At 38.0% G+C, this 22,603-nt stretch overlaps 3 protein-coding genes and 1 long non-coding RNA gene across 12 annotated transcripts in view; 2 read left to right on the top strand and 2 right to left on the bottom strand.

Moving 5' to 3' along the window:
- Window positions 1-251: 251 nt before the first annotated feature.
- LOC133744103 (uncharacterized) lies at window positions 252-4,995 on the bottom strand. 9 transcript variants are annotated; one of them, XR_009863380.1, is made up of 9 exons: window positions 4,588-4,995; window positions 4,195-4,481; window positions 3,903-3,954; window positions 3,676-3,746; window positions 1,771-2,299; window positions 1,425-1,511; window positions 1,263-1,338; window positions 1,037-1,112; window positions 253-709 (listed from the first exon to the last, which is right to left on the bottom strand). It is a non-coding gene; the product is annotated as an uncharacterized LOC133744103 (long non-coding RNA). The 9 variants fall into 9 exon arrangements; XR_009863374.1 differs by having other exon boundaries at window positions 253-801; XR_009863379.1 differs by having other exon boundaries at window positions 253-686; window positions 4,588-4,994.
- Window positions 4,996-17,172: 12,177 nt separating this feature from the next.
- Window positions 17,173-17,931, top strand: LOC133744325 (uncharacterized). The gene has a single exon (XM_062172456.1). It carries the CDS (start codon window positions 17,173-17,175, stop codon window positions 17,929-17,931), a length of 759 nt encoding a protein of 252 aa, XP_062028440.1.
- Window positions 17,932-17,972: 41 nt separating this feature from the next.
- Window positions 17,973-20,749, top strand: LOC133744326 (uncharacterized). Its single transcript, XM_062172457.1, has 5 exons — window positions 17,973-18,113; window positions 18,198-18,346; window positions 18,410-19,047; window positions 19,315-19,982; window positions 20,087-20,749. The coding sequence occupies exons 1-5, from the start codon at window positions 17,973-17,975 to the stop codon at window positions 20,747-20,749; spliced, it is 2,259 nt and encodes a 752-aa protein (XP_062028441.1).
- Window positions 20,750-20,821: 72 nt separating this feature from the next.
- Window positions 20,822-22,603, bottom strand: part of LOC133744100 (RNA polymerase II C-terminal domain phosphatase-like 4) — a 40,642-nt gene continuing 38,860 nt past the window's right edge. Inside the window, exons 4-6 of the mRNA XM_062172232.1 lie at window positions 21,778-21,893; window positions 21,205-21,385; window positions 20,822-21,062 (exon numbers count right to left, since the gene is read on the bottom strand). Coding sequence (XP_062028216.1) covers window positions 21,040-21,062; window positions 21,205-21,385; window positions 21,778-21,893 — 320 coding nt within the window. The 3' untranslated portion in view covers window positions 20,822-21,039. The remainder of the gene's footprint in view (window positions 21,063-21,204; window positions 21,386-21,777; window positions 21,894-22,603) is intronic.

Below are 22,603 nucleotides of genomic sequence, written 5' to 3' on the forward strand. Positions count from 1 at the left end.
ATTCTTCAGACGACGGGCGACTTTAGAAACTGTCGTGTGAAGGCAATTCAGAGGTCGCTTTATTTTATGCCCGTTGTGTGACTTTCATTCAGACGACAGTTTTTCAAAGTATCCATTATCTATTTTACATTCAGACGACAGTTTTTATTTTTGGGTCATTGTGACTATTGTGCACATACGACAGTTTTTTTGTGGTTATTGTTGTCCTAATAGAATGATTGAATGCATTATATTTGCTGGATGTGGAATCAAAAAAGACCAAATTAACTGATCAATATATATATATAGAAGAAATTGTTATAATTCACATCATGCACCAAAATGGATTGTGCAAAGTTAATCTTTTATCCCCAAAAGGAGTACATCTAATAGTACTCTCCTAGCAAAATACATCCAGAAAATTACTTGTGTCTAGCTTTGCAAGCTTTGCTGCTCTCATGGCCTCATTGGAGTCTAGCTTTGGAAGTTTCCAAGCACTAACTCTGTAGGATTGCGAGTAATACCCTGATCCTCTGAGATATCCATAACCCAACGTCTTTAAGTTGCTTGTTTCTTAAAGCATCTCGCTGGTTCATGGATTACAAGCTCTCTAAAAGAAGATCATGTCCTGCTCCCTCAGCAATCACAATAACCATATGTCCATTTTCTGAGTCGTTTTTCAATGAACTCAAAAAGTCCACCTCGTCCTTTTAAGAAAGAAAGGGGGAATCTAGAATCAAACAATAGTCCACATCACGACTGGCAAGTGTAGCATACATAGCTATGAAACCTGCAACATGAATATATAGGTGCTATGTACAACTGCAAGCAGTCAACAACAAAATCACCATGACAGAACCAAATTCATTTAGCATCTAATGTTGTACAAAAATATATTGACGAAGCTGCATACGTACTCTAGTTGATAATCCACAAGTTAACGACATATGAGGTTGATATGATTGACAATTCAATGACATTAAAGCAGCACCCGTGTATTTATAACTAAAGATGTACAGGCCACAACAATTGAAAGACCAAAGAGACAGAAAATTACCATTGCATTTGAAGGAAGTACGAGACCTCCGGGTTTTAGCCAGCGATCTGTGGCTGTAATGACACTTCCAACCACACTGTGTTGAAAAGTAAGCATGTCAACAAAATAATTTCGAACCATATATGCCCATGTATATATTCAGAGGCACAATTATAAACTAGCAGTAATTATACAATCCAATAACCAACATTTTAAGAATATAATATACAAAATTTTTGATAGCTACCTCATACATAAGCATGTATCCCATCCACTCTGAAATTATAACATCAACCTCCTCATCAATATCAAATCCTGCAGAACTAAAAAAGTTAGCAGTACCATTGGTTAGCTTATACATGTGTATGTCAGATTAATAAGTTGGTGCAAGGGAAAGCAAAGTACTTACAAGAATACAATAAGTCGTTGTACATGACCTATCTTCAATTACTCCCAGACCCTCGTTCAAGGCATAGGCAGCTTTCTTTCCTATAAACTGTAGTAAACAAAATTTCAGTCAGTTTTGAACGCTGGTGATAGATCAGGAAGTTCACCAATTGTTTTCTCTAAGAAGCCTATATAGAAAGAATATTTAGATAAAATAGAACCAATCATAATCATCAAGTATCCGATAAAAGAAAGAGGAAACTATGGTGGCGAAATGTTATCTCTTAGTATAGGATAGAGAACATGACAAGACATAAACTTGTTGAATATCTTGAATGCAAAAGATAATGATCAAGTAAAGTGCTTACACATTTTGCACCAACTTGAGCACAAAAGATAGAAAGAATTCCTGTGCCACAGCCAACATTGACTACCACCTGCCAACCAAACAAAAGAGGTTCTAGTAATGATGATAACTGCTATTTTATGTTCTTCCTTCTAAGGTAAGATTTGTGCCTTCATATGTTCAAAACATAATATGCTATTTCAAGCCAAACAAACAGAACATGATCATACCTAAGAGCACAAATATACCAAGTGAGAAAGGAGTAAAATGCAATCTAGTAACATATATTATTGAATGCCCAAGAGTCCTGAAACTTTAATCTATTAGGAAGTCACCAACAACCTATAAACAGAAGGAAATACCACCATGCTATAGAACCAACTAGGAAGATTTGCCCGCGCCTTGCTGCGGGATTTGCTATTGTGATTGTTTTCGTACATGATGACAATATTATTGGTGTTGTAATGTACGGTACAGATGGTTTGGTTTGGTTGCACAAAAATTGAAGGCAGTGCAGCTCCAATTGAGGACAGTAAACATGTAATGAAGACCTGTAAATATTTAATAGAAGCGGTCAGTTGTAAAGATCAGATGCATATGATGAAAATTTGAAGTATATATTTGTATAATTCGTGGAAGCTGAATTGAGAAAATGTAATGAGGCAAATATTGTAGACTTTTTGTGTGAACTGTAGTGTGAAAGTCATTTATCCCTGCATTCAAATATATAATCTAGTTTAAATTTTAGATATTTATCCCTGATAATAATAATCACAATCTGCAAGTATCATCAATAAACACCAAAAGGACTGAGTTCACAACAATGATAATTATATATATACTTATGCTAGTGCCACGCCTAAAATCATGTACATACCAATAAGGAGACAAAGAATTTAGTAACTATATTACATCAGAGATGAGGATGTAAAAATTTATAATTAGATGCAAGTTCAAAACATACAAACTAAACTCAAACTATAACCAAAATTACAGAAATATCTTCTTTTTTTAAGTAACCTAAACTGAAAAAAAAAACAAACGAAAGTCCAAAACAATAAAACCAAATTCTATCTTTTTGAACACTAAATATTTAGAGTTGAGAAAATTTTGACCTTCAAAGTCACACGGAAATTCAACATGGACTAATCACGAACAATCATTTGAATTATCATATCAAATGAAAATAATAAGTAAAATCATTTTAATTATGTAAACTAAACATGTTATCATTTGCAGTACCTATATACCTATGTATCTATCCATTGGCCTACATTCCAATTCATTTGATAAATTAAGTATTTTAAAAGATAAGATCTTTGCCTTTATTCTCCCCAAAGATCACTAATCTTTTTTATTAGGGGTTAGTGCACATATAATCTACAATCTCAAATCTAAATCTCTCTCAATGGGATAGAAACTGTAAACAACTAATTGCATAATCTGAAAGTGAAATTTCCATGCAACAAAAAGCTAAATTAGATACTCCTCTCACTATGTAAAAGAATTAGTCTGGTCAATTTAGAGGTAAGTTAGATTATAATAAAATTTAATAGAGATTATTGTTAATCTTATGCAACACTGTGATGTTAGCAAGTTGGATTGCAAGAAAATCAACAATCAATATGCTTTGATACATTTGGATTAAAGAATCAACTGCCAGCAGATTCTGCAATTATTCATTAAGAATGGCAAAAGTAGCTACTATTATGTATTTGCTGTTAAAATACATGAAGTGATGAACAAAGAATGGATTTTTAATGGCATACTGGTACTATTATGTATTCACTGTTAGGATACATTAAGCGATGAACAAAGAAGATAGACAACTAAAATGGAAGAATACAAAATATAGACAATGAATTGAAAAGCCAAAGTAGGGATTAATGAATCAATAGTGGGTAATTTGACCTTGTAGGGATAGTACCTCTTTGAAAACCCAGCAACCTGTTCAACCAAAATTTTCAATCTCTCGTCTTCTTTCTCTACCTCAACAATCTACCATCAAAATTAAAAACCTTACATCAAATCCAAAGGAAAGGAAACTACCATATTACAAAACTTCAATTCAATTCCCATTTCAGTTAATCATATTAGCCAAACAATAAACTAGAGTTCAGATGAGCAATACATATGATGAAAAGGCTTCCATACCATTTCGCCCATTTGCCACAATTTCATACAGAAAAGGCTTCTCCCTGGAGCTCTACACAAACAATAAACAAAAAGAAACAAATTAACAGACATGATGACAAAGAGTTGCTAATGCTCTTATACACAGTCCTTCCAACACCAAAATGTATGTAACAACAACAATCCGAAAATCATTGACAAACCGAAACCAAGCTCAAAACCCTGAAATCAAACCACCCACAAACACCCAAATCGAAAAGCATACAAACCAATAAAGAAACATACTCAAATTGATTCTGAAAATCTCACTCACCACTTGTATCTTAGGAAGTGGCCATCAAGAGGGGCTGACTCCGGAACATCGTCAAATTCATAAACAACTCTGAGGCGGATACCGCCATTTACTTGGCCCCAATACCGCCAGCCTTGACGGACCTCCAAAAACCCTAACAATTAGTCTTTGAATTCGTCCGCCGTAGATCGAGCCCTTTCGATTGAGATGACACGGGATTTCGAAGAAGGGGGATGGAGGGAGGAGAGGGGTTGCTCAGGCGCTTTTGGGGAGTGCTTGTAGTGCTGAAATCTCTCTTAGTCCCCTTACTACAACAAAGAAAACAATCGCATCAGAAATCAAAATCCCCAAAATTCAGAAAATCAAAAAGTTAGGTCAAAATCGAAAGGAAGAGAAATTGGATAAACTGTTTACCCATCGGTGTTGGAAAGTGAAGGCTCAATTTGAGCCAAGAGAGTCATCTTTGGGGCCGGAGAAGCTCCTTGCAGATGTGGAAACTGGTTTGGTTGTTAGAGAGAGGTCTAGGGTTTCAATATGATGGATTTGGGGAATAGGTGTAGAAGATAGAGGGAGAGGAGAGAGGTCCAGGTTTGGGATCTGATGGAGAACAGAGAGATGTGGTTAAAGCGGGGCGGTCCTGGTTGTAGGTTCTGGTTTTGGAGGACGCACAGAGAGAGAGAGAGAGAGAGAGAGAGTGTGTGTGTGTGTGTGAGAGAGTTTGGGTTTTTGGTTTTGGTTTTGGAACTGTGTCGAGAGAGAGTGAGGCGCTGTCGAGAGAGTGAGGAACTTTGGGTTTTTGGTTATGTTTTTTCCTCAAGCGTTAATGTTTCAAGCCCAGCCTATATTAATTTGGATACACCCTATCAATTCGGACAAGGACTCACACAACAGAATTTCATAAAAATGTGGTCTGAATGCAGCCATTTTTGTCTCCTATCAATTTGACTTCTCTATTTGGGGAGTTGGAGAAAACTGGTGGTGGGAATTCTCCCTCCTTTTTGTCAAACATATTGATCAGACCACAGTTTTGTTATTTTTCGTCGTATGATCAAGTGCTACGTGGGGGGAAATTTGGGGTATGAGATGCGGTTTGGCACCACTTACATGGTGGGAAACTTTCCGTTCAAATTTTTTAGGATCATACAACGGTTCTGTCATTACACGTCTTCTGAACTAATTCATAATTCCATATCAGACGACAGATTTTATAAAAACGACATCTAAAAAAATAAAAATCAATCAGACGACGGAAAATTGTAATGCGTCGTCTGAGAGGCGTCGTCTGATTCAATTTTTGTAGTAGTGAATGCAGTCATAGATTGGGGTGTTAGCTCGCAAGAAGGTTGCAATCTCGAATCCTACATGGAACGATGTTTTAATGGAACATAAAAACAAAATCTGGGAAGGCGTAAAGGTATGATCCATATTTCCTAATTTTTGATCTTTTGGTATTTCTGATGTGTTGCATATAATTGATGCTTACTTGTTCAGTTACTTATGCGTTGTTGGTTGCTATTTTCATGTATGTAGTTGGCGTTTGTGTTGCGTCCAGAACACAAAAGAATGGTTTTAATCTCAGCAGGACGGAAATGGAGAGAATTCAAGAGTCATTTGACTACCCGCTACATTCTCCCTTATAAGGATAACCCTGAAATGATCGAGTCTCGTCCAGAGGACTATCTTTTCATTAATCAACGGGATTGGGAGATTTTTGTAAAGGATAGGTTGTCTGACACATTCCTGGTAAGTAAGAACTATTTGGCAGTTATTGTTTTGTACATATTGATTGAGTGTTTACAAGTTAAGCATGTAATGAGTGGACCTTGTTATGAAGGAACTGCATGAGAAACAGAAAAAAAAAAAAAAAAAAAAAAAAAAAAAAAAAAAAAAAAAGGGCCTTAAATAAGTATCCTCATCGGATGTCACGTAAAGGATACGCTGGATTGGAGGAAGAACTGGTTAGTAATCAGTTGCATGTTTCATGGTTTGTACATACTGATTTATTATACAATGGTATAAATATTGACTTGATCAATTTATATAGTCTGGATGTATGAGTGACTCTGAACTTGATCATGCAACGATGTGGATTAAGGCACGTCAGGACAAGAATGGTGGGTTTAAAGATCCATTGGTAGAGGAGAAGGCCAAAAAAATTGTAAGTCGTTTCAATTTGGTTTGAGATAAGCCATTTGAATGTAATGTTACACCATCAATACTTTCGTATATATATCTCACCCTCAAACACTTGTATTTTCAGGCTGCTTTGAAGAAAAATGAGGTTGAGGGAGAGTTAAGCACTTCGGGTGCAGATGATGTGTTAACCTTAGCATTAGGAAATCCTAAAAATACTGGAGTAGTAAGAGGAGTGGGAAGTAGTGTGAGGAAATCTACATATTTTAAACTCCCAAAACGTCGAAAGCAAAGTGTTGAACAGACTGTTAGGTTAAGTGTTCAGAAGATAATGGAACAAGAGAGGGAGAAGATATTAGCAGAAGAACGAGCAATTTGGGAGGAGAGATTTAGGAGGTTAGTAGAGAAGCTTGGTGCGAGTGCTTTGCAAACTGAGTCCCCCAAAGTTTCCACCCTTGACAAGCAAGTGGGTTCTGGACAAGGAAGTTGTTCAAATTTGCAAGAGAAGTCTGCTGTGGGAACTGAAAAACTGACTTCTGCCACTGTTAAGAAGTCTTTGGATTTAGAACATCTTCAGGAGCCATCAAAAGAATCTTTGGAATTAAAACTTCCTCTTCAGGAGCCAGTAAAAGATGTGAATCCCATTAGTGGAGTGAAGTTGAATGCTACTGCGAAAGATGTCAAAAATAGTCAGGTGGTTGTTGATCTGGAAATCCAGAAGGGTTCAACTCAGGTAATTGTAAATGTGTTCTACATTAAACCATTACATCGTTAAGTTAGATGATGTGTTATGCTGTCATGTTACATTATTTGATCAACTATCTTATATAGTGTCTCATTATAACACTTTATCATTTTTAGGCACAAACAATTGGGAAAGAGTGCCGATTGGCTACAGGTTCAATCGATAATGTTGTAGCAATTGCAACAATTACAGAAGTCAATGGTGAAAACAATAGCCAGCTTATCCATGGTGTTCCATTGGGCAAGGGAAACAGGCGTGTGTCAATTATCACTTCTCTAGTGGATGAAGCTAAGCTTCCATTTCAGATCAAAGGTGAAATAGTGACTGTTCGAGATGCTATCGGGACTTATGTGGCCTGGCCTGAAAACCTTATAATTTTTCAATGCGAGTCTAAGGTAACAAATACTACTTATAACTTCATTTAAATGTACCTTAAAGTTAATTCTTGCTTTGATGACTTGTCCCTACTGATTTGTACCATTTTCTGTTACACAAGCAGACAGCAGCAAAGAGTAAAGGATTGAAGAAGAGAAAAAGCACAGATGAAGATGATGATGAAGAGGAAGATATAGACACTGCATCACTGCCACCAACTACTCCTGCATCTCTTATTGCGGTATGCAATTGGGCCAAAGAAAGAATGAGAAATGCGCAAACAATTATCTGCGAGTTCGATGAAAAGATTTTCGGACATCCATCCAAAACTTTTATCTGCAAACATGATATTAATAACTTTGTTACCATGAAGGAAGTATCGGGCAGCTGCATAGGCATCTATATTCGGTAACCTACTCGCATTAGTTGGAATTTACATATACGTGTCCTAAAACTTATGGTTTAATGTTGCATTCTTTCATTTGTAGCTACCTATATTGTGTGTTGAAAAAAACAAAAATGGTAGATATGGTTGGATTTATGGACAATACAGATGTTGGTGGCATTGGGTGTGGCAGTCCAATTGAGCGTTCCCGTGCTATCGCCGATAGGCTAAAACGAGCAAAGCGTGGTCAGATTATTTTGGTGCCATATAACTCTGGGTATGTAATCTTCATACATTGGATACATGCATTCTGAAATTGATACGGTCCTGAATATATTGTGATTTGATGTCCATTGTCTTGAAATGTGAATTTTTTTTTTTTCTGCTTTGAAGATGTCATTGGATGCTGACTGTACTCAGTCCTGAAGAAGACATTGTCTACTTCATGGATCCATTAAAGAGGAGACTCTGCACAGGATAGTGGAAGAATATTGTTGATAAGTAAGTGGATGTTTTTAGTAGTAATGGACTTAATTTAAACTGATGTTTCAGCTGCATATTAACACAAATTTTCTGCTAATTTTAAAGTGGCATCAAAATACATAATGCTCAACTCAAGAGGCAAGGCAGAAAGGCAACTACTTGGAAAAACTGTGCGGTACGATTATGAAACCTTTTATGAAACAGTTTTTATAATTTTTGTTCCGAGAAGTTGGTTATTCCCGAATGAGTTTTGCCCATTGTTGGTATTTAATATACTTTTTTTAGGGTATTCCGGAGCAAAAGACGGACAAAGACTGTGGATATTATGTAATGAGATATATGAAGGAAATAGTGGAAGATAAGAGCTTAGATTTTTTCACCAAGGTAACTAAAACTAGTTGAGGTTGCTTGGAATATAGTTACTGAAATTTTGGTTGCTGTTGTGTTTCATGTGTTTGGGTGAATATGACTTTTGGTTGGTGTTGGTTGCTTGGATTATGTCAAGGTTGTCCAGAATGCTTGAAATTTTGGTTGCTATTGTTTTACATGTCTTTTGTTGAACAATGACATGTATATATAATTTTTTGGTTAATGTCGATTGCTTGGATATGTCAGGAAAGTCCAAAATCCCTTCAATTTTGGTTGCTGTTGTTTTGAATGTGTTTTGGTGAATATGTCATATATATAATAACTGCATTTGCTGTTGGTTGCTTGGATTATGGTTATTGAAATTTTGATGTCAATTACTAAGTGGCATATATGCTCAGATTACAAAACTTTGTCAAGGTTGTCCAGAATACATAATGCTCAATGACGTACAACTATAGATTCTTTTTGCAATTTTGTCCATTACTAACTACAAACCAATTTATTTCAGTGGGAGAGAAGAGGCAAAACAACATATACCCAGGAAGATATTGATGTGGTCAGAAATGAGTGGGCAAAGTTTATGGTGAAGACATATATGTAAGCACTGTGCTTGGTACTTATGGAGCTATATCTTCTTTTTTAGTTCAGTTGAAACTTTGTTCTATGGATTTGGTTGGACATGAGTTGATGCTTGTACTTTGAATTGATAATGTAAGATTTGCGAGAATGATGTATGAGAATGATGAAGTAAATGACAACTTTGAATTTCATATCTGCCTATTTCCAGATCAATTGTGCAAACTCAATTCCAACAACATATATATGAATGTAACTGTTGTAGTGCAAACTATCACACAACACAAAAGAAAGGTCCAAATAAAGCTTATTGTCTGAGGAGAATTCAGACAACACCTTTATATACCAACTTGTCATCTTAAGCCATTCAGACAACATAGGCATCTACTAACTTGTCATCTCAAAGATATTCAGACAACATTGGCATCTACCAACTTGTCATCTTAAGCTAGTGTAGACAACAATGCCATCCAGCAATTTGTCATCTTAAAGAAACACCGACAACAAGAAGGAAAAAATATTGTGGTCTGAGGTTCATTCAAGACAACAAATTCATCAACATTAATGTTATCTTAAATTACATTTAGACAACATCAGTATCATCAAACTTGTTATATTCTTGAAGAAAACAAGAAAAAAAAATGTGTGGTCTGAAATTCATCCGGTACAACACATGCTTAATTAATATTGTCATTTTAATTGAATTTCAGACAACATTGGAATCTTGATAATTGTTATCGTAGAGATATTCAGACAACATACGGTAATTGAAGATGTAGTCTGAGGTTCACCCGAGACAACACCATATCGAGCAAATTGATATTTGTAATGCATTTCACACAACATTTGGTAATCAAAAATGCTTGTGTGATGTTTACTTCACACATCAGGTCTCATACAATATTGCCGTTGAAGATATTTAGCAGACAACAAAGGCTTGGAAAGATTGTTGTGCTTGGTGAATTTCACTCAACACCCCGACAATAAGCTGTTGTCTGAGTTCATACCCGACAACAGACTACCGTCATGAATCGAAATTTGGTAAATTTAGACAACACATATTTAGGTACACATGTTGTGTGAATGACCAGAGAGACAATTAAAAAAGAATGTTGTCTGATAGGGGGGATCAGACGGCAGGCCAGTTTACAACATCTCCATTTTCATTCAGACAACAGGCTTTTGACTGTTGTCTGATTCACTTGGTGTAGTAGTGTTTTGAACCTTCATACTCACATTGAGATCCGAATTCGCAATTTCCAGCAGAAGCTAGGAGCCTGGGAGATATCAGTTGTGTATATATCATATGCTTGCCCGTGGTCGGCGTTTGTGCCGTCACCATCAGCACCCATTTCTGCGACTCATTGACGACGGTGTGCCTTTGTTCCTTTGTCGTCTCCAATTACTGAAATCTGGAAAGAGGAGAAGGAAAATTGAGGAGTATTATATCAAATCTGGAAAAAGGGAAGAACAAGATAAGAAAGAAGAGAGAGAGAGAGAGAGAGAGAGAGAGAGAGAGAGAGAGAGAGAGAGAGAGAGAGAGAGAGAGAGAGAGAGAGAGAGAGAGAGAGAGAGAGAGAGAGAGAGAGATGAAAAAAATGCTTTTAGAGAAAAAAAAAATTAATCTACGAATGGACGAAAATGCCCTTCTAAAATTGCCAGCTGGCAAGCTCCGAAACGAAGGTACGGCTATATGTACCAATCTTTGGTCGGGCTGAGAACCTGAGGTACTGTATTGATATTTTTTGAAATTCAGATACCAAAAGTTATAAGGAGGCAAACGGCGGGTATCGTACGAACCATTTTCCCTTTGCAAAAAAGAAAGAATGAGCAATTTCAAATCCATATGGCTTCATTCTCATTGTCCCAAAAAAAAAAAAAGGCTTCATCCTTTCTCTTACCCATCTATGTAGATTCTTAGCAAGTCGATCAAGCTTCAGTCAATTACATAATAATAGTCATTTCAAGCTTCAACCTTGCGTTCTGACCAAAAAAAAAAAAAGTTTCAACCTTCAGCCTAACAAATCATATATGAAAACAGAACATCATGAAATTTGATCCAAAGATAGAATTCATATATTACATCCCGTGGAAGCATCACCAATCCAGTTTGATTAATAAACAATCATATATGATAAACAACTTAGATCTCCAACTTTTCATAAAAGGACTACACCATCTATGGTGGAGGAGGAGCCGGAACTTTTTTCTTTTCAAAGAATAATTTATTCTCATATTTTTTAAGGGACAAAAATGAAATTGAAAATTAAAGTTCAAAAACTTTGAGAGGTCTATATACTAATTTAGGAGGTATGAATAAAACCACCATAATCCGGGATCATATAATAATTTTTCCCTGTTAGAACCCCTCTCCAACTACAATTTCTCTTATCCTCCTTCACCTTCACCTAAATGTACAACCAGATGTGTATCCAAAACATAATTTAGTTGGGTGAGAGTGATCACCAGAACCAATTGGGTTCAAATGAAAATATGCAGGATACTGCAGATGTGAATGATGATGTGCAGCATACTAGGTCCTCTCAAACGGGAGAGGACATGGTGGTGTCTTGATCATGGGTTTCAACCCTTTTCCCCTCTCTGTTTGATGGATAATATTCTATTTTGGAACGCTCGTGGGCCTGGAAGTGATAAATTTAGATCTGCTATTCAAGATCTTGTGAAAATGCATAGAGTTGATATGGAATAAAAATATTTGTGAGCCTAGAGTACAGTTTTTTTTAAAAAAAATTTCTCCTAAATTTGGGTTTCTCTGACTTTAAAGTTGTTGAATCTGTGGGTTTCTCTGGTGGCATTTGGCTCCTATGGAATAAAAATAAAGTTCGTATTAGCACTGTTGACTCTACATTTCAATCAATCACTGTGAAAGTTACTGATGCTGGGAATCAAAGTTGGCTTTTGTATGGTAGTTATGCTAGTCCTTGCAACACTGCTGGAAGTTCTTTGTGGCCTTATTTGGATGATTTAGCTCAACAAGTTCCCTTACCATGGATTCTAGTAGGTGATTTTAATGAACTTCTTTCTTATGCTGATAAGATTGGTGGGGCTGCTATAAGAAGGTTTGGTGGGGCTGCTATAAGAAGGTTTGGTGGGTTCAGAGATTGGGTATGCAGAGAAGTAGTGTTATTGATATGGGTTATCAAGGTGTTGATTATACTTGGGCAACTAGCTGGGTTAAAGAGAGGTCAGATAGAAGCTTTTGCTCTGAGGATTGGCGTCTTCTATTTCCTGATGCTTGTGTTGTTCACTTGACAAGAATGCAATCAGATCACTGTCCTATTCTCATCAGATTGAAGCCTGATAATAGAAACTCCAGAATTAACACTCCTTTTCGTTTCCAGACTATGTGGATCCAACATGATGACTACTAGCTGCATGGTTGTTTCTAACACTTGGAATGGTATTAATGGGAATGCTATGGAGAAAATGAATGCCCTTGCTTCCTCCTTATCTGACTGGAATAAGAATGTCTATGGTAACATTTTTAGAAGAAAGAGAAGACTATTGGCAAGGATACGAGGGATTCAAAGAAATATGGGTAGAAGATCAAATATTTTTCTGCAAAACCTTGAGAAGGATCTAATATCTCAATATGAGCAAATAAGGGATGCTGAGGCGATGTTCTGGAGACAAAACTCGAGGGATAAATGGCTTCAAGATGGTGATCGAAACACAAAATTTTTTCATCTGACAACCATGATTAGAAGGAGAAGGAACAAAATTGATGGATTATTCAATCCTGATGGAGTTTGGTTTAATGATCCCTCTACTATGAAAGTAAGTGCTAGATCTTAATCTTTTTGCAGCCAAAGATAGACCTGATTTGAGATTCCACATTCCCTATCTTTTCCCTACTGTTAGTCCACATGACCCGCTTTGGATGAACATATCTGTAACTATTGCTGATGTGCAGACTGCTCTATTCAAGATTGGGGATTGAAAGCTCCAGGTACTGATGGTTTTCCTGCTCTTTTCTTCCAGAAACACTGAGATCTATGTGCCAGAGATATCTTCAATTGGGTTAGCAATGCTTTCAACACTGGTGAGATCCCTAATGGCTTGAATCATACTCTTATTACTCTTGTACCAAAAACTCAAGGGCCCCAACATATGCATCTTTTTAGACCAATTAGTCTTTGCTGCACCATTTATAAAATTATTTCTAAAATCATTATGCATAGAATCAGACCTTTGATGCACAAATGGATAAGTCCTAACCAGGTGAGCTTTGTTCCAGGTAAGCAAATTGCTGGTAATAGTGTGATTGCACAAGAATTGATTCATAAATGCAGGAATACTAGGGGAAAGAAGGGTTTTCTGGCTTGGAAAATTGAGTTATCCAAAGCATATGATAAGCTAAATTGGCAATTTATTGAACAAGTTTTGTATGAAGTACATATTCCTCATAAGCTAGTTAAGTTGATCATGAGCTGTATTACTTCTGTTAGCTATCAAATCATTGTCAACGGAGAGTTAACTGAACCTTTTGTGGGTGGAAGAGGTATTAGGTAAGGAGACCCTTTATCCCCTTATATTTTTGTGTTATGCATGGAGAAACTGTCACACCTCATCAACTCTGCTATTGAAGTAAATCAATGGAAACCTATTCCTTCTTCTACAACTGGTCCTTGTGTTTCCCACCTTTTTTTTTGCTGATGATCTTATCTTATTCTCTGAGGCTAGTTTTTAGCAAGCTCTTGTTCTAAAGCAATATGTAGATCTGTTCTACAGTTTATCTGGCCAAACAATCAATTTTGAAAAGTCTATGGTCTATTGTTCTCCTAATGTTGCGAGTGAATTTGCCAAGAATATCAGCACTATTTGTGGCTCCCCTCTGACCAAGGATTTGGGTAAGTACCTTGGAATGCCTTTGATTCACTCTAGAATAACAAAGAACACCTATGCTTCAGTTCTTGATAAAGTCCAAGCTAGATTGGCTAGCTGGAAAAGTAAAACCCTCACTATGGCTAGCAGATAGATTAACTCTTATCCAAGCCGTCACTGCTGCAATACCCCTTTATGCTATGCAAACAGCAAAAATCCCTGCTCACATTCTAAATAGTTTGGATAAACTCAATAGGGATTTCCTCTGGGGAGACACTGCTCAGAATAGAAAAGTTCATCTCACTAACTAGGATGTTGTTTGCAGGTCAAAATATTGTGGTGGATTAGGAATCAAGAAGGCTGCAGATATGAATAAAGCTTTACTTGCTAAGGCAAGCTGGAGATTGACTCAAGGTGATAATGGCCTCTGGTGCAGATTATTAAGAGAAAAATATATTGGAGCTAACTCTATTATGAAGCAAGACTACCAAAAACCAAAGAATTGCTCTAGCACTTGGTCTGGAATTTGTCATGGTGTTGATCTCCTAAGACAGGGGCTATATTGGAGAATTGGGAATGGTGCTACTGCAAAATTTTGGCATGATCATTGGTCTCAGTGTGCCATTATTAGTCAATATGTTAATATCCCTACTCATATGGATGACAATGCTGTTGTCCAAGACTTCTGGAGTAATGGTGAATGGAATCTGAGTTTGCTTCAAAGTTGACTTCCTGCAGATCTTATTAATAAAATCATTTGTATTCCCATCTCTCTTTCTAATGCTCCTGACAAACTCATTTGGGGAGGAACATCAGCAGGCAATTTATCCGTCAAGTCTGCCCACCAATTATTATGTGATGATCAGGATCATATTGCTAGGAGGTGGAAAGCAATCTAGAAGTTCAATGTGCCTCCTAAAATTAAAATCTTTCTTTGGTTGGTTTTACAGGGAAGAATCTTAACTAATGAGCAACGATACAAAAGACACATTGCGGGAAGTCCCTTCTGTCATTATTGTGCTAACCAAGAAGAAACTCTTGCGCATATGTTTAGAGACTATGTGAGAGCTAAACAGGTTTGGAATTCAATCAATATCCCTATGTCAATGAGACTTACTTTTTCCCTGGATTGGAATGGATGGGCTTTATGCGAACTTATTTCAAAAGAATGCGAGATTGCAAGAATTTCAATGGAATTTTATCTTCATTTTCTGATGCTGGTATATATGGAAATGGAGATGTAAGGGTATATTCGAGCAAGATTTTTGTGTTCCTCACAATAGTTCTGAAGTAATTGTTGGTTATGCTTCTGAGTATTGTAAAGCTACTTGTAAACCGGTGCCACAAAGAACTCTGCAGGCTGAGATGTTATCATGGTGCAGGCCTATGGAAAATCTCTTCAAACTAAATGTGGATGGTTCTAAAACCAGTGCTAGTAGTACGTATTGGCTCAGGAGGTCTCATTAGGGACCCTTCTGGGAATTGGATCAGTAGTTTTATGTGCAACATTGGCTTTGGAGAAGTGCTGCAGGTAGAGGCTTGGGGATTATTTTATGGTCTGAAACTTGCACTTGATGCTTCTATCACTCATTTTGACATGGAATCTGACTCTTCTGTGCTTGTACAACTCGTCAAACAAGATGACATTGCACTTCACCCCTTGGGAACTCTATTGAGAAATTGTCAACAATTATTGCAGCTCCTCTCTTATGTCCAGGTCAATCACGTTCATAGAGAGAGGAATATGGCAGCTGATGCTATGGCCAAAGCTAGTGTCCCAAAGTCACCTGGGATTTGCATCCTTCAAAGTCCCCCAGCCTTTGTGCTTAATATTCTCCTTGATGACATTGCTGGTGTTAGCTCGCTCTAGAGTTACCACTAGCACTATTTGCTAGTTTCTTCTTTGTCTCTTTGCTTGGGCCTCTGGCCCCCATTGTACCCAAAAAAAAAAAAACATAATTTAGTTGTATTAAATTCTTTGGATCATATTCTATCATATCACTCGAGAAAGAATTGTTTAAGATAACACTTGCAGAGATTATTAAATTGTGAGTGTATCCAATCATAAAATTTATCATAAAAAGTTCATTTTCTGAACCCCTCTCTCTCTCTCTCTCTCTCTCTCTCTCTATATATATATATATATATATATATATATATATATATATATATATATATATATATATATATATATATATAACTAGCTGGACAACCCATGGGTGGAACATGCTATTATGACAATTATTTTTTTCTTGTTAAGAAGTTCAAGCCCTCCAACCTTTGAATCCTGGATCTGGCACTGTTTCAAGGGCAATTCTGTTCTTCTTCTAATTGGCTAACTTCTTTTAATGCCTTGATGTAATTATTATTATTTCTAAACCACAAAAATTTTGCTCCCTTTGACAAGGTTAACTAGTTATGAATGCACTTTAAAATTTTTAGTATTAATTAATAAAGGAAAACTTACATTTCCTGTATCATCCAGTATCAAAACAGCACTTTCTTGATTCTACAGTGAAACTTCTTGAAACCTAGGGTTTTGCCGCCCGGGTTCTAGGGTTTCTGCATAGCCGTTTACGGCCAGGAGGAAGAAAACAACTCGTTTTCTTTGGTGGAAGATGAATATCTTGGTCTGGAATTGCCAAGGAATCGTGAATCGGAAGACCAGGCATGCGCTCAAGCTTCTCACCCAGAAGCACCAACCTCGTCTTGTCTTCCTTAGTGAAACCCATTGCACCAAGCAACAGCATCAATATCTTCCCCAGGTGGTGGGGCTGCCAAACATAATCCATTTCGATAGAGTTGATCGTGCTGGAGGGCTTGCCCTCCTTTATGATGATTCAATTATGGTGTATGTACGAGACGTTGACTATTTTTTCATTGATGTGGATGTGAAAGGGCCTGATGATATCCAATGGCGGTTTACTGGCTTTTATGGGCACCCGGAGACAGGGCAGAGGCATCTCTCATGGGATCTGCTCCGTTCCCTTGTGCGTAGTTCGACAGACAAATGGATCATAGCCAGGGATTTTAATGAGATATTGGAGCTGAGTGAGAAATCTGGAGGAAGGCTCGAAGTCAGCAACAGATGAATGCATTTCGCCAAGCTTTGCTAGACTACAATCTTGCAGACCTGGGGGCGGCTGGAGGACCCTTCACATGGAGTGATGCCCACACAAAGGAGAGGTTGGATCGGGTTGTTGGTTCCTTAAAGTGGCAAGGGACTTTTGGCTTTTCAAGGGTAGTTAACCTGCCCCCTAGCAGATCTAACCACGTTCCTATGCTTCTGGAGGTCCGAACGGAACAGATTGTGCATCATAGAGGCAGGAGGCGGTTTAGATTCGAAGAAATGTGGTGTTCCCATGAATCTTTTACCCAGGTTGTGGAGGAGGCTTGGGCAGTACCCCAGAATGGGAGCCCGATAGTGCAAGTGTGTCGAAAGATAAAGGATACGGGAAAGACGTTGTTGGATTGGGACATAACTACTTTCAACAGTAGGAGGGAAGAGTTGGATTCGGTCCGATGCCGATTGGATTTGCTGTTGCAGAAGCCTTTTGACTCGGGTGACCAAGCTGAAAAGCTCCAATTATCTCGGCGATTGAGTGAGTTGACGTCCATTGATGAAACTTATTGGTGTCAACGTTCACAAGCAATTTGGCTTAAAGATGGAGATAGGAATTCCAAATTTTTCCACCGAAGAGCCTCGAATCGTAAGCAGAAGAATAAGATTAAAGGTTTGTTTGATGATAATGGGGTATGGCAGACTTCCTCTAATGGCATTGAAGACGTGGTTATGAAATACTTCCAGCAGGTTTATGCTAGTCAGGCACTAGATGTTAGAGCTTAAGAAGTGGTGTTGTAGACAATTGATTCAAGGGTTACTTCGAAATGAACGAGTCGTTATTGGCTCCTTATAGTATGGAGGAAGTTCGAAATGCCCTCTTCCAAATGCATCCCTCCAAAGCACCTGGACCGGATGGCATGTCTCCTTTCTTTTTCCATAAGTACTGGGATCTTGTGGGGTCAGAGGTTAGTAGAGCAGTGATTTCTTTGTTGACAACTAAGGATATGCCTTCGGATTTGAACTTTACTCATGTGGTTTTGATTATGAAGGTGAAAGAAGTACAGAATATGTCACAACTACGACCTATTTCTTTATGCAATGTCCTTTACAAAATAGCTTCGAAGGTGTTGGCTAATAGATTGAAAGTGTTATTACCAGCCATTATCTCACCACAGCAGAGTGCGTTTGTCCCAGACAGGTTAATCTCTAACAACACTTTAATGGCATCTGAACTTGCTCATTATATGAATAAGTTGTGAAGAGGCCAGGAAGGATTTTTGGCTCTCAAGTTGGATATTACTAAAGTCTACGACCGTTTGGAGTGGGATTTCCTCAGGAAAATAATGCTCAAAATGGGATTTGCGGCTCAATGGGTGGATTTGATCATGTTCTGTCTTTCCACTGTTCGGTATTCTTTCCTCATTAATGGGATTCCAAGAGGGTTTGTTACTCCTTATCGAGGATTGAGGCAAGGTGATCCAATCTCTCCTTATTTATTTCTATTATGTGCTGAAGGATTGTCAACCCTTATTTCTCACTCTGTGGCTAATGGTCAGTGGCAAGGGTTGCGCGTTTGTGATGGGGCCCATGTTATTAGTCATTTGCTTTTTGCAGATGATAGTATGTTGTACTCTAACGCTTCTTCTCAGGACTGCATTTTGATTCGGAATATATTAAATGTCTATGAGAGAGCTTCGGGGCAAAAGATTAACCTGCAAAAGAGTAGTGTGGTATTTAGTGTGAGTGTGCCTTCCCATATGCGGCAATCATTGGCTGACATTCTCGACATTCAGGTAGTGGACAAGCATGAGAAATATCTTGGCATTCCTACTTTGGTAGGTAGATCGAAAGCTGACACTTTTGCTTATATCAAAGATACTTTGTCAAAGAAGCTTACAGGTTGGTGTACCAAATTATTAAGTGTTGCTGGCAAGGAGATTCTGATAAAAGTCATAGCACAGGCAATGCCCCTATACACTACAAATTGCTACCTTCTACCGCAGAATTTGATTCATGAACTCCACCAACTTTGTGCCCAATTTTGGTGGGGGAGTACAGACGATAAAAAAGCTATGCATTGGAGAGCGTAGGATGAGTTATGTAAACCTAAAATGATGGGTGGAATGGGATTTCGTCATCTGTTTGCTTTTAATCTGGCTATGTTAGCTCAACAAGGATGGCGTCTAATTCAAGATCCTGAGTCTTTGGTTGGTAGGCTGTTGAAGGCAATCTATTTTCCCCATTGTAATTTTTGGGACGCGGAGGTTGGTTCAGCTCCATCTTATGCTTGGCGGAGCATTCTAAATGGTAGAGATATTATGCAGGCCGGTATTCGGCGTCATATTGGGGATGGTAAGTCCACCAATGTGTGGACTGATCCTTGGTTGATAGGGGAGGATTTGACTTCTTTCTATACTCCTAGAATTAATATGGTTTCAGACCTTATTTTATCTCCAGGTGTTTGGAACCAGGTTTTACTACAGGAGCTCTTCCCATTACATATTACACAAAAGATCTTGGCTCTTCCGCTTAGTAATCATATGCATGATGATCGGTGGATTTGGTCTGGTGATAAGAAGGGAGGCTTCACCATCAAATCCGCCTACCATATAGCACGGGATAGAGTTTTGGGTGAGAATTCTGGCATGCCTAACTCTAGTGCTGAGCTTTGGAACTGGATTTGGCAAGCCCCGGTCCCGAGGAAGGTTAAAATTTGTGTGTGGAAGGCGGCGTCCAATATTCTTCCATCTCGGAGTCGGCTAAGTGAGAGGGGTATAGACATTGATACCCAATGCCCATTCTGCGACGAAGAAATTGAGTCCCCTCTACATGCAGTAAGAGATTGCTCCCATGCAAGCTCCTTTTTCAATTGGCGAATATTCCCAATGTTCCCTCTGCTGCAAGTGTGATTGATTGGTTAGTAGCTTCTTATTCTCAGTCCCCTACTACCTTTGCTACTTTGTTGATGGTGATTTGGGCAACTTCGCATAATCGAAACGCGAAAGTATGGGGAGATGCAGCTAAGTTAGCTTCGGAAGTTGTGCCACTTACTCTAGGATGGTGGGAGGAGTTTAAGGTTGCTCATTCATCTTCTCGCCTTGCATCTCCAATACAGAATGTTAGATGGAACAAGCCTCCTATAGGTATGATCAAACTAAATGTGGATGCGGCTTTTAGCAATGTGTGTGGGAGTGTAGGTGTTGGGGGTGTGTTTCGAGACTTTGAAGGCTCTTGTTTGGGAGGTTTTCGCCACACACTCCCTGCAGCTTCTTCCGCTCGGCATGCGGAACTGGTAGCGCTGCTGGTGGGCGCCCAGCTAGCTATCTCTCATCAATTAGTGGAAACTAATTGTCAAGACTTGGTACAAGTTGTGGCGCATGATTCCCTTGATCATTCGGAGCTGGGCTACCTCTTAAGTGACCTTCAAGAGGCCCTGCAGCTAGCATCCTTTGCGCAGGTTCACCATGTGCGCCGAGCAGCAAACATAGTGGCTCATACTTTAGCACAAGATGCTAAAAATAGACAGTTTTTTATGCAGCTCTTTACTGTACCTCCTCCAAATGTGGTGGAGCTTATATCCATTGATTGTAATGACTTGTAAGTCAATGAAATCTATTTCATTTCCCTCAAAAAAAAAAAAAAACAGCACTTTCTTGCCCAAGGCACAATATCTAGACCCTTTTGATGTTTTTGGGTGCCATCCTCGCGTGATATCACTATATCGCCAAAGTAATCTTTTTTAGCACCAAGCAATTTCCAATGCATAGGCTCGATCACCCATAGCATACGCATACATTTCAGACATTTCATTGGCTTCCTTCAAAGATGTCCTAACGAAGGGCCTTAACTTGGTCATCGTACACATAAAGTCTAGTCTGAAGAGGCTGCCTTTCAACACATATGAAAGTACCATACTGTGAGCAAAATCAAAAGATTCAAGTCAATATCCATTAGGGTAAATATACAAGCATGCACCTAAGCAACCAAGAAATGTGTAAAAATGAAGCACTAAAGATGCTACACAAGAAGACAGACTTCAAAAGACTACATAAATACCTGGCAGCGAATCTGGTGGGCTCATCAAATTTTTTTCTTCTGCCGTCATATGATTCAGCTGGGTGGAATTTAGCAGTGTATGATCAAGATCCAGTACCAAATAAAGTTTCTTATTATTTAGCGATTTCTTAATGTCTGTGTTGCGTAACCGGTCGATTTCATCATTATTAAGCCTCAATCCCTGCACAAGAAAATGTTTCACACACTGGATCACATCCAATATCTAATAATGCAAAATAAAGCTACAATATATGGAAATGGATACATGGACTGGATAGGTATCTTTCTATAGTAAGTTTATAATTCCATCAGGCGATTAGTAAACAAATAACAACTTAACAAGTCAGACCTGACTGGGACAAATAATGAATGCACGCAGTGGTTATGATTGTTTCCAAACAGTAAGTTTATTTTTTGCATGAGGGCTTCAGTAAATCATGAATTACAGGTGACAGCTAATGTCAAAGAATAGTGCTGTACAAACTAAATTATGGAAAACCATATGCATGTATACTTCCAGTAAACCAAAGCACTCAAACATTTCAAATTTCAACCGGTCATCCAGGGCAGTACCTTGTGTATGTACCCAAATGTCACACCAGACTGCTCAATCAACCTCTGGCCACAAAGAAAACACATATCTCCAAATGACCCAGGATGTGCACACATATCCTCCGTTGCAGATGCTTCTGCACATAATTGCAAGAAAAGTTCAAAAATAGGACAAGAGTAACTATAGTCTTTGAGGTTGAGAAAAAATCGTATTTGAATAATATCCTGTGTTCAAAGCAATTTAAAACTTGGATGTTTATTAGTTATAATATCCTGTGTTCAAAGCAATCGAAACTTGATGGTTATTAGACATGTACTCTCTAGCTTTCTCAGCCACACACACACAAGCAAACACACTCATTTTTGTGGGGGTTGAATCGCACACTAATACCTGAATACATGGTACATTCACTTTTCCCAAATAATCTGCTTGTCTCTTAGAGAGAAAAATAAAATTACTAGTGGAAAAGTTTCCCAACTGAAAAAACTTTTATGTTTTCTTAAACAGGAAAGACATTTCCTCCGGAACACTTTTGCCAGAAAATAAGCATTTCCTTAGTTTTTTTTTCTGGCATTGTTATGAAATACCATAAAACTTTTTCATCATCATAACTGAAGCATAGTGAAAAAAAAATGTTCTAAAGTGTAAATTTCAAAAATCTACCAAACAACGTTTTTCATCAAAACAAACAAGGCCAACAGCAAAGAAGTTCATCAAGTCTTCACACAAACAACCAATAAACTTAATTGGATTAAATTATGTTTAGTCCCTGTACTATGACCCTTTTTTCGTTTCAGTCCCTGACATTCTCAATTAATCTGAAAAGTCCCTAACGTCAAAATTTCC

Source organism: Rosa rugosa, chromosome 4, assembly GCF_958449725.1.
Source record: "Rosa rugosa chromosome 4, drRosRugo1.1, whole genome shotgun sequence".
NCBI classification, from domain to species: Eukaryota; Viridiplantae; Streptophyta; class Magnoliopsida; order Rosales; family Rosaceae; genus Rosa; species Rosa rugosa.

Coding starts and splice junctions, on each gene's coding strand:
- LOC133744325 (XM_062172456.1), top strand. CDS start 17,173: ATGAATGCATTTCGCCAAGCTTTGCTAGACTACAATCTTGCAGACCTG.
- LOC133744326 (XM_062172457.1), top strand. CDS start 17,973: ATGAACGAGTCGTTATTGGCTCCTTATAGTATGGAGGAAGTTCGAAAT. Junction 18,114..18,197: donor GGGATCTTGTGGGGTCAGAG/GTTAGTAGAGCA, acceptor TTGATTATGAAG/GTGAAAGAAGTACAGAATAT. Junction 19,048..19,314: donor TTTGTCAAAGAAGCTTACAG/GTTGGTGTACCA, acceptor TGGCTATGTTAG/CTCAACAAGGATGGCGTCTA.